Here is an 11,540-nt window from a genome sequence, read left to right as displayed (position 1 = left end):
CCCCAGCAGGAGCTTGAGCATCGGCGCTATTGAAGCGCCAGGCCGGGGGCCCCCAACCAATAAATCCGGATCCGGGGGCCCGGCGCTGGCGCTCCATTAGCGCCAATGATGATCCGGCTCTGGTAGTATGTGTCCCTGGTAGAAAGATGGGGCACCCTTGGTGGTGATACAGCCATAGCAGGGACCAAACGTAGGCAATGTTGTGCATAAAAGTAACTTACAGTTCTTTATTCAACCAACGGTAACAACACGCCAAACGATTCTGTGCAAATGCAGTACTGGAGTGATTTTGGAGAGGAACCTCAGGAGTTGTGTCACCAGCCTGGATGCAGGGGCAGGCTGGGATGGAGCTGTGTCCAATCCTGGAAGCTGCAGCTTTGTCCTGTTAGTCCTATGTCACTCTGTCTGTAATAGCTGAGCTGAGGCCTAAGAGGCCTGTGTGCAGAGCATGTGCTCAGAGCTCCTCTTGTGTTGAGAGCTAACTCCTCCCCTGACTAAGGGTTTAGTTACTCCCCTAGTCAGGTGGTCTCCTTCTCCAATCACACTCCAGTTACAATAGTGGAACATCATTGGATGATGATAGTAACATTCCTTTAACCCTTGCCTATCCAGGCTGAATCTACCGCTGCTCAATTACCTCTATATGTACTAAAGGAGTAAAAAAAAGCTTATTTGCAATTCCTCTGCCATGCGCATTGGCAGGGACGTTGCAACTATGAGAAGAAGAGGGGACAGGTCAGTCCTTTGCATACTTATACAATAAAATCTAAAAATCATGAAAAAATACTACAGAATCCCAGATACAATTTAAAAAAAGTTCTTTATTCTGTTTTACACAAAGTGCACGTGTCTGTTGTCATTACAAATTTCACACAGAGTAAGCATCAGGCTGAGGTTGAGCACTGTGGTCTTTCTGGGGTGCGGAATTTCAACCACCCCTGTACCCTTTCAACTAAGCAGTCTGGAAGGGAAAGTGTTGAAATACTATTTACAAAGAACCTGTCACCAGGAATGGGATTTTTAGCTGGTGACAGTTTCCAATAGCCTCTGCAATGCTGATTTTTTTTTTTTTAAATGTATTTTGACAGTAGTCATTTCAGTACTTTCTAAAACTTTATTTCACATTACCTGACTTCCTGCCAGTAGTGTGTGGTGAGTCCTGGGGAACAAGGGCAGCTGCAGAGGACTGTCTCTCAGTCTCTTCATGCATTTCCTCCACACTGACCGTCTCCTTTCCCCTCCCTCTTCCAGTCATGTGCATTCAGCAGGAAGGGGAGAAATGGAATAGGAGAGGAAGAAGAGGGAGACTGAGACACAGGCTCCTGCAGATAACCCCCCCTGCCCCTGGACTCACCACACGCTGCTGGCTTGGAGCCAGGTAATGTGAAATAAAGTTTTAGAAAGTACTGAAATGATTCAGAAAGCTGATTATATCAGCATAACATAGGTTATTGTAACCTGCCATCAGCCTGTGGACAGTTACAGCCATGTTTAATGCTTTCCTTTCCGGATTGCTCAGTTGGAGGTAGCATGACTCGGCCGCCTTTTCTGTATATCATGTACACCTGCTGACACACAGTATCCAAAATCACATCAGCATGTCATCATCGGAGCATATGTATTATGCAGGATTTCAGAAGATGAAAACTCTCCAAGACTACAATAGGAGTGTATGACCTCAGATGGCTTCACTTAAAGGGATATTCCAGGATTTTTTTTTTATATTGATCACCTAAATATCAGATTACCTGGTGTCCAGAACAACCAGCAGTAAGAAGGGGATTCAACCTTTGGTCAAGGGTTGTAGCTTCTTCATAGTGTACCAGCTAGAGCTCCATACATTTTATAGTGGCAGTGCTTGGTATTGCACCTGAATAAAACTGAACTACGAACAGGTCATGTGACCGATGGCCAGCGTCTTCGTCCTGGTGCTATGTGTCAGACCTCACATATTATAATATTGATGATCTAGGTGATCATTAAAAAAAAAAGTCCTGGAATCATGGCGAGCCCCCTGCATACAATGGAACAAACCACAGGTTGTCATAAGAGACGTCTCTTTACTCCTGATCTTTCATATGAAGAACCAGGTAATAACTTACTATACGTGTCATCGTCTATTCAATAACATGGTACATAATACAGTATTAGTAAAAAACAATTCAGCAAAAAAGAGCACATAAAAGGTAAGGCTTATGTAATAATCCAACATGGCGTCCCCTCCTACCTATAGACAGACCACATGTCAACCAGTCAGACAAAATGATTGTCACCATTTTATTTCATTAGTTGTCATGGAATGTGATATATAGGCGGGAACAGGAGCCATGATGAGTTAATTTAGTACATTTGGATCTATTTCAAGCCGGTAAAGCCCAATGGAGGAGTTGCCCTAAGCAACCAATCAGATTGCTTCTTTAATCTACTCATCTGTGTTTGCAAAAATCAATCTGCAATGTGATTGGTTACTTTTGGTACCTCCCACTTGGTCACTTGCTCCTTGTTTCTGAGCAGCCATCATCCCCGTGGCATCAATAAATACACACACTGCCGGTATGTGACCCATTATCCGAATTACTCTCTAATGGGGTGGGTTGTAAACATGACCAGGGACTCTCAACCCATTCTAAGGTGTAATAATGAAAACAAAAACAAAATAAAAAAAAAAACAAAACAAAAAAGAATTTCTCGTAAAAACAACGGAACGTTTAATAAAAAAAAAACACCTCACAAACCACACAATGACGACTAATGTATAGAAGGTGAGAGATAAATAAAGGGATAGAGATGAGACCGCCGGTTGTGGGATCGGGCCACTGTCGTTGGATGCAATTTGGTCCATTTAGAACTTAGAGGTACAAGAAAACCAAACGCATTTCGAGCTTCCGATTTCCAGTCTTGATTTAGAATGATACCAATTATACAGGTGGCGTCCATAGATCCTCATGGGTTGGGATACTTGTATTTGAATTGGTCACCAAAATTTTGCCCCCTCCCCCTTTTCTACCCTTAGTTTTAATGCCCCACGGATGTTTTTGTGGCATAAGTAATTCAAAGACCATATCAAAAAAGTTACACACAAAAATTTACACATCTTAACTTTTCCTTTTCGAATTCTTGAGAGACTTCTGATTAATGGAAGCAGTGATGTGGAAAATTACTGGGACATATTGCTTGATACGCGCCAAATCCTTAGTGAAAGCCAAGAGCGGAAGAGTAAGGATGATGTAACCACCGGCTCCGGCTGATGTATTCTCAACGTATCAAGCAACATGGGCTGATAAGTCCATGGCAATGAGATGAAACGATCAGACACCAATGCTTCTTCTTTTCCGTTTCCCTAAAACAATTTGTTCTCCTATAAAGAAACAAAAAGCGTGGATTTAGTCACGTGGATTGGAAAATTGTCCATCTGGAACACAATGGCATGATTATGGAGACCTCAAGCCCACCAGGTCAAATGTTTCATCTTAATTCCATAAAGGGGGATTTTTTTTTAGGAATCTGATGACAAAATTGTGGCTTAGTAGACCAATGGTGTAGATAATAACATACACCACCATCAGGTCTGATTAGGTCTAGTTATATTGAATGACCTCAAGGCCATTAGGTCCATATTTTTTAAACAATCATCCAGCGCTAAAGAATTTTTTGGAGAACAGGATTAGAAAATTGTGTCTTAGTAGGCCAATGATATGGGAAAAAGAAGGTTCTCCACCATCTTGACTAGGCCTAACATGGTTCTTCCAAATACAATGAACTTTAGAAACCTCAAAGCCGCCGGGTCTAATAGTTTCTCAGTTACATCTGTGCAGAACCAACATTTATTGCATGACATGACAAAGAAATTATGGCTTGGTAGATCCATAATGAGGAAAATGAGTAAGGTTTGGACCTCACAGGATCCTCTACATGGGAAGCCAATTTTGTAACCAACATATGTGGAAGTAGAAGGTTCTGACAAACCGTTATGGTGGTCCTCCATTAAATGGTTTGGATAAAAGGTTGTCCCACAAGATAAGGGCTGTACTGACTATTCCAACCACTGGGAACCCAAATGATAGAGGGTTCTGCCCCCCCCCCCACCCCTCTAATAAATGAAGCGCCAGGTCAAGCATACACCTTGTCGCTTCATTCATAATGTTCACTACCAACATTAGAAATGCCCAGCCTGTTGCTCTATTAATTAGAGGGACATAACTCTTGTTCTTGAGGTCAGTGGTGGTCCGAGAAGTCAGACCACCATGTGATCCACTTTCCAGAATAACAGAGTTACGGGATACTGTACCTTTCTCTCCTTTTGCTCCTCTGGGACCTTGTGCTCCAACAAAGCCTTGCTCTCCTCTGTCACCTGTGGAGACATAATACATATTAAACACGTGAAGGCCAATTTAGATGTTCCAATCTTGGGCCATGTTCATACTAGGACCATGTCTTCCAAAAGCAGCCAATATTCTGGTTCATACTGACAAAACCAAATGTTGACCAGTGGACCCCAACGAGTTACAATGGGGTCCTCCTGGTTTCTATTAAGGTATCCATTACAATTCTGTGAATGAAGTATCTATAAAATTCGAGACTCACCTTTAGGACCTGGGAATCCTCTGTCTCCCTTCTGTCCTGGTAATCCCGGTGGTCCAGCAACGGTACCATGAACTGTAAAATAACATAGGGAAGGGATTATTAGTGTATAATAAAGTAAATGTATATCACATAATAAATAGAAGGTCTTCCTTACGTCTGAAAACTTCCATGAGGTCAGTGGTGATGTTGGCATGGGTTGCATATACTTGGCAGATTCCGGGTGGGCCTGGTGGTCCTGGAGGCCCTTGAGGACCGGTTATAACAGTTCTCTGAAGTCCATATGACACATCTCCTAGAAGACCTTGGGCTGAAGTTTGGAGATATCAAAAATATTAAAATACTGCTCTAAATACAAGGATATAATAACAGTTCGTAGTGTGCAGAGGTACGAGGCAAGATCCTACAAAAACTCCTATCCTGGAAGTATGAACTATGAGTATGTTCAAAGGGGTTGGCCACTTGTCTTAAAAGTTTAGGAATTTTTCACCACACAAAGTGAGTGGTAAGGGCTCCACGGGCCTTCAGAATGAAGAAACCTTAGCCCTAGTCTATCTCTGCTGCTCCTTTACATCTTCTGCCTGTACAATATAACTTACTCCTAATCTGTTCCGCCACACGGGATGAGACCTCATTATAATCCAATGACAATGATGACGAGGAGGAGGAAGAGTACGATGATCCTGATGAAGATGAGCCTGATAATGAGGATGATGATATCACTCCAGTGTCACCCTTTGGACCTCTTAGACCTTGAGGGCCAGGAGGTCCAGGTGGACCTGGTGGTCCAGAGATGTATCTACGAATGTTGTCACCTAGTGGAGAAATGGAGAGACTTAGTCCACTAATCATATACATCCTTGTAGATACAGATATTCCTCATTCTTTCATTATAGACATAGTCATAGATTGATAATTTGTAGACTTACTTGTCAGGTATTCCATAAGCTCAGTCTTAAAGCGATCACTCCTGTTGTCCTCAGTATAAGAAACAAGGCCGGCTCCATTTCCTGGTGGTCCCTGTGGTCCTGGAGGTCCTGGTGGACCTGGAGGGCCTGACATGAATCCAGTACCTAATACAATAAATATCATTTATATGATCAGGACTATGATATCTGAATAAGATGGGTCAGAATTTTATTTAGTACTTAGGTCTATGTACTTACTTTGTAGGTAGTTGGCGATATCTTCCTTATTGAAACTTGTCAGACTAGCGCCTGAAGGTCCTGGAGGTCCCACAGGTCCTTGAGGGCCAGGGCGACCTGGGCGGCCAGGTTGTCCCGGTGGACCAGGTGGGCCAACAACTCCACTAAAATCAGATGCTGGAGAAATAAATACATAACATCATTAACATAATAACATCGTAATATGATAATTCAAGTCTAAACAATGAACGATCTCCAGATTCTATCAGTACTTGGAATTTATTTTTTAAAATTCTGACAAATTTTAAGTACTTAGTAGGATTCTCCTCAAATTTCCTATTAAATAGTTTTGACATTTCTCCTGGAAATGTATAAGTAAATTGAAAACTAGGCCTTATCATTGCCCTGGTCAACAGGGTGTGTCCCTAGGCAGCATTGTCATAATTTATGGACAATACATGTGCATTGTTATACCCCAAATTCTAAGCCGGGACGCACAGTCTTGTGCTGGATAGCTACGAGCTTCTTGGTATAATCTGGAATGACCTGCAGGGTGAGGATAACATCAAGTGATGCTGCATGATGCGCAGAGGGGCACCAGCCATAAGGCGGGTTGAACCTCTTGCCTCAGGCAGCACCAACTGCAGCAGGATAAGGGGTAGCATCAGGAGCGCAGTCACTTGCTACCATTTAACCTGATATATATAACTACTGGAATAACCTAATATATTACTAGTACATGGGATTGAATATTACAGCTGTCTCTCAGAGCAAGGTTGAGGGGGCAGTTCAATGCAGAATGGTAGGAGCACAGCAATGTTAGGACACGCCCCCAGTGCTCTTGGAAAATCTACAATAATAACTAGAAATCCATTTTTCACAGTCCTGCTGCTACTAACAACACACACAAATGTCTGATTACACAGATCTCTAAGGACAATATCTAACACGAGCTGCAGCTTTTTATGGTCAAAACTACTGGTAGACTCCCTTTAAACACAGTGATAGCTTTGCAATTATTACTTGACAGTAACATAATTTACACACTTGTTATATCACATAATGCACAACTAAAATATAAGAATCTCACTTACTCTGAAGTAAAGCTGTTAAGTCACCATATGGGGATCCTGGTGTTCCTGGCAGTCCTGGTGGTCCAGGGGGTCCTGGAAGGCCAATTTGTAGCCCGGAGTCTAGGAAATATTAATTGGATTTTTTTAAAAATGTATTAATTATATTAGGAAAATTCATTGTAGTTTTAAATCATTGTTGTCATATTGTTTAAGGTTATAAACAAGGGTCCACAGTTTTTTTCCCAGGACAGTGATACTCTTGTTTATGGGCTATGTCTTCTGTTGCTCCCATTCAAGACAATGGCTGTTTTATGGTAAAAAATGACCCGTTTTATGAATCCTGGAGGACCCCTTTAAAAGTGAACAATAAAATAATAATAATTTGAAGTAGAATACTCACTCTGCAACATTGATAAGACTTCTTCATAAGTGATTGGAGGTCCTAGGAATTTTCCAGCGGCAACGGCTTGGGGTTGACCTAGTATTAAAAGGATCAATACATTAAAAAGTTATGCAATTTTTTTCAATAAAAAAATCAATAAAATAATGTAAAAAATCAATAAAATGTCCAATCAAAAAATAAATAAAATCAATAAATGAGGCCCAATAACAAACACTTACTTCTTATGTAGGTCATGACTCGGCTGGCCAGTTCTGCATAGTCCACTTCTTGTCCACCTGGTGGTCCTGGTGGTCCCTGAGGCCCAATCAAGTAATTTCTGACATTTTCGCCTAAATATAAACCAATTATATTTAATATCATATCACTGGAGAGGCTGTATTCAGACAAGCTATAGTACATCAGAAAAAAACTCTATGGACCCGATTTGTCTAAGGGTCAGGGGATGCTGAGGGTTTGCCTGCGAAGACAGAGCATCCATGTGAATGCCTCTATTGAGTTGTATCTGTCCAAGTTCAGCTGAGTGTTGTCCTACTCAGCCCCGTTGCTCACAAGCCTGCTCCGTGAGAGTGTGGGTTTTAATGGACCAAACATAGAACTGACGGAGTTCTGTTCAAATATTCTAGGCTTGGTCCGATAAAAACTGCACTTGCATTTAGTGAATTTGTCGGAATCAGACACGTCTCATATTCGGACAGCCAAAGACACTGCCCATGTGAATAATCTCTTAAGGGCAGGTACTTACTTTGAAGGTATTGTGCAATATATTGTTGGACTTCTTCTGCGCCACGACCATCACCAGGAGGTCCAGGAGGACCAGGAGGACCGGGAGGACCTGGTGGGCCAGGTGGGCCAGGTGATCCTTGGCCAGGTCTACCTCCAGGTGGGCCTGAAAAGGATAAAACTGGTTACACAGCTGTACAGTACTTTAAAGACAAAACTGGAAATTTTTTTCTACTTTAAGATATTATTGAAGAAAGAAGGGGATGGAGCGGAGAAACTACATGATGTTTGTTGGTTGGTTCTACCCTGGAATTCTGCTTATGGTTGTCTAGAATGGTACAACTCAGGATCTACAGCAGGACTGATAACGCTATGGGTAAGGACCATATGGACCTAGCCAGTCCTGCCATTGATACCTGCTATGTTTAATATCTGCATTAGTTCTCACCTCTAGAACTTCCTGGTATTCCGGGAGCACCTGGGATTCCAGCTTCACCTGTGTTGGTAGATAAATAAATTATTGATAGGAATGTATATAGGACACAACAAACTATGAAAATGTTCACCCCTGTCTTTCAGATGCTATACCTCTTTCTCCTGGTGGTCCTTGTGGACCTGGTTGGCCGGGGTTTCCAGGTGCTCCTGGAGATCCTGGTGATCCTGGATTTCCCGGAGGTCCGGATGGTCCAACAGTGGAAGCACCTACAATGTTGTATGAAGATTAGTACATCTCTAAGTATCGAACCAAACATTTACCAATGTGTGATTAAACTCACCATCCCGGCCTGGTGGTCCTTGCATTCCTGGAGGACCTGGATCGCCTGGTTGACCTTCATAACGGAAATAAAAGTTTTTAGAACTAATCCTACAGCCACGTTCTTGCATTAATATTTAATTTATAGTGAAATAAAATGAAAAAAGTAAAAATACGATGCATGTCTCACCTGCTTGGCCTGGAACGCCTCTTTGACCTGGATCACCTAGAAGAAGACAACAGAAGAGCGGTTAAGCATCTGGATCGTAACCTAAACATAGACATGATGGGGGACATTTATCAGGGTTGTGACGCCAGAAAACTTACATAAAAGCTCTGAATTAATCCCAATTACTTGTGAAATGCCTCAATTTACAAATGGGCACGGAGAGGGCGCGGCCAGCGGCAGAGTGGACCACATGCAAACGTTCACCTTACGTTTTTTAAGCTACGCCAGCTATCAGCCTAAGCCTCTCGATGTATCCGAGCAGTGGGGCTTCTATTGTGCACCGACATATGATACATTTCCTTTAAAAAGTCAGATCTATCTATTTTCCTAATATCACTGCTACTTCCTGATTCTTACCTGGGTCTCCTTTAGTTCCTGGTGTTCCTGGAGGTCCAGGGGGTCCAGCAGCTCCATCTGTAGAAACACATGACAGCAATGTTGAATATCAGCAATTATTTGCAATGTCTCCTGACAGAAAAAAGGAATCTTTTCATACCTGCGGCTGATGCAGTTCCTGGTGGTCCAGCTGGTCCTGCAGGTCCTGGTGGGCCTGGAGGTCCTTGTTTAGCCTCTCCTGTAAAACCATGATGAGCAGAATATTATTGTCTTATATGCCATATGGACTTTAAAGCAATGTATAGAGGACTGTAATATGAAGAATATAATGTTTCTTACCTGGTGGTCCTGGGGGACCTGCTGCGCCGGCAGGACCTGCTTGGCCTTGTGCTCCGGGAGGACCTTGAGCACCTGCTTGTCCTGGTGGTCCTTGAATTGAAGCTCCTATCATAAACCAGAATATTTGGGTTAGTTCCTGTTTGCAAATGTGATTTTTATGACGTTCTTAATTGTATCTGATCTGGATAATTAAATGTATTAGTAAAATTGCAGAGCAGCGCCCATTGGCTAGTCTTACCTGGGGGTCCTGGTGGTCCAGGGGGTCCTGGCAGTTGTTGTGCTGTATTAGTGAAGAATAAAAATTATTAATTTTATTTATTTGTATACTGTATATGTAATTGCTTCTTAAAGGAAACAGTCAGCAAGATTATGTTGCCGTAAGTATGGGCAATACGATTCAGTGACATATGCTATGTTCCTGAATGCAAAATATAAAAATATAAAAATTACCAAAATTTTGGGTGGCAAATTTAGAAGGCCAGAAAATGGGTAAAGCTTTATAGGACAATCAATTCTGTTTCTAAACCAAGTGATGACCCATCAACCATCAAGGCCCTTAGTTGTAAGTCCAATTTAAGATTACAAGAACTTACCCTCGGATCTTGCATATGAAACTCCAGGTTCTCCGGGTTCTCCTCTGGCTCCTTTGGCACCTGGGAGTAAGAGAAATTATTTTTTACTTTTACAAGCAAACAATAGATTAATTTTGTCCCCCATTTCTGAAACAATTTTCCCACTGATCAATCCAACTTTGCAATAAGATTTTTTTTTACCTGGTGTTCCTGGAAGACCGGACGGACCGACAGGACCTAAAAGAAACACAGAAAAAAGTTTTCAGATAAAACATTAAAGATGGTGCCACAATCTATTTATTAAAATACAGCCCCCCCCCCCCATCTCGTTTTCAAGACCCTTGGTTTAGCACTTGGTTTGTTACAAATTATGGAATGGGATGTCTGTATAAAATGTATATTAGGCCAATCTGGTATCTTACATTCAGAGGCGGACTTGGCCACTGGCCTTAGTCTGTATGAACATTTTGGCCCCCCCTAAAAGTCTACTTTTTAAAATTACATTTACTAACATACAGTACCAGAACCAAGATACTTGATATAAGGGGATACAGGCCCCTTCTGTCTGGTGCAGTTCTGCAGTTTAAGGACCCGTGGTGGACCTTCTAAGATCCTCAAAGAGGACTTGTATATATAGGTGTTGAGAGCAAGAACACAGGTATGAGGATTTCATGGCTTGAGGTCCTTCTCTTTATTATCACTATTAGGTATGGTCACACCTGGTTGTTGTTTCGGTGGCTATGGTCCCCCCTAGAAGTCTTGTGCTCCAAGCTGCTACCTAAACCACCCATATTATAATGTCAACGCTTATAAATTATCATACCTGGGATTCCTGGTGAACCTGGTTGTCCAACAGCGCCTGGGGGTCCGGGTGGTCCAGGGACGGAATAGGAAACACCATCTATAAAAATATACAGAATATTTCATAAATAATCTATCTATCTACCTATCTATCCATCAGCGCCACATTTTGGCCCACCAAAAAAAAAAAAGATTGGGTTGTATTTTGCCAGACTAAATAATTATTTAGAGTCCGTGCCCTACGGAGGACCCTCTTTTATTCTGTAGGGCCGCTTTGACCCTTCAGGCGTTGCACTAGGGGATGTGAATATCCAGGCGCTGCCCTTATTCTGATTACACACCTGAGGAGACTCTTCCAGGATCGCCAGGATCACCTATAAAAAAAAGGCAGAAAATCAATAATTAATTACTTGATCACAAGTTTATTATATACAAGGATCCAATTCAATGGCGACAATGCATCAAATATATGGTCAATTCTCTTCACCTTTAGCTCCTGCTCTTCCTGGGTTACCAGGTGGTCCTAAAATAAGCAGAAATATCACAATTGGAGACAATTTACATTAACGATTACAAAGAAAGTCTCT

General features: G+C 42.0%; 1 protein-coding gene across 1 annotated transcript in view; it reads right to left on the bottom strand.

Moving 5' to 3' along the window:
- Positions 1-801: 801 nt before the first annotated feature.
- Positions 802-11,540, bottom strand: part of COL17A1 (collagen type XVII alpha 1 chain) — a 36,677-nt gene continuing 25,938 nt past the window's right edge. The window contains exons 33-56 of the mRNA XM_072131185.1: positions 11,441-11,476; positions 11,295-11,327; positions 10,976-11,053; positions 10,354-10,389; positions 10,174-10,233; positions 9,819-9,860; positions 9,581-9,685; positions 9,402-9,479; positions 9,263-9,319; positions 8,867-8,902; positions 8,699-8,752; positions 8,511-8,624; positions 8,371-8,418; positions 7,945-8,088; positions 7,421-7,531; positions 7,200-7,277; positions 6,821-6,919; positions 5,748-5,903; positions 5,511-5,654; positions 5,181-5,396; positions 4,739-4,891; positions 4,585-4,656; positions 4,289-4,351; positions 802-3,358 (exon numbers count right to left, since the gene is read on the bottom strand). Of these exons, the coding sequence (XP_071987286.1) occupies positions 3,309-3,358; positions 4,289-4,351; positions 4,585-4,656; positions 4,739-4,891; positions 5,181-5,396; positions 5,511-5,654; positions 5,748-5,903; positions 6,821-6,919; positions 7,200-7,277; positions 7,421-7,531; positions 7,945-8,088; positions 8,371-8,418; positions 8,511-8,624; positions 8,699-8,752; positions 8,867-8,902; positions 9,263-9,319; positions 9,402-9,479; positions 9,581-9,685; positions 9,819-9,860; positions 10,174-10,233; positions 10,354-10,389; positions 10,976-11,053; positions 11,295-11,327; positions 11,441-11,476 (2,063 nt within the window). The 3' untranslated portion in view covers positions 802-3,308. The remainder of the gene's footprint in view (positions 3,359-4,288; positions 4,352-4,584; positions 4,657-4,738; positions 4,892-5,180; positions 5,397-5,510; positions 5,655-5,747; positions 5,904-6,820; positions 6,920-7,199; positions 7,278-7,420; positions 7,532-7,944; positions 8,089-8,370; positions 8,419-8,510; positions 8,625-8,698; positions 8,753-8,866; positions 8,903-9,262; positions 9,320-9,401; positions 9,480-9,580; positions 9,686-9,818; positions 9,861-10,173; positions 10,234-10,353; positions 10,390-10,975; positions 11,054-11,294; positions 11,328-11,440; positions 11,477-11,540) is intronic.

This window comes from Engystomops pustulosus, chromosome 11 (assembly GCF_040894005.1).
Source record: "Engystomops pustulosus chromosome 11, aEngPut4.maternal, whole genome shotgun sequence".
Taxonomy (NCBI): Eukaryota; Metazoa; Chordata; class Amphibia; order Anura; family Leptodactylidae; genus Engystomops; species Engystomops pustulosus.
Note: the sequence above shows the minus strand (reverse complement) of the source record. Positions and strands in the feature narration are given on the sequence as shown.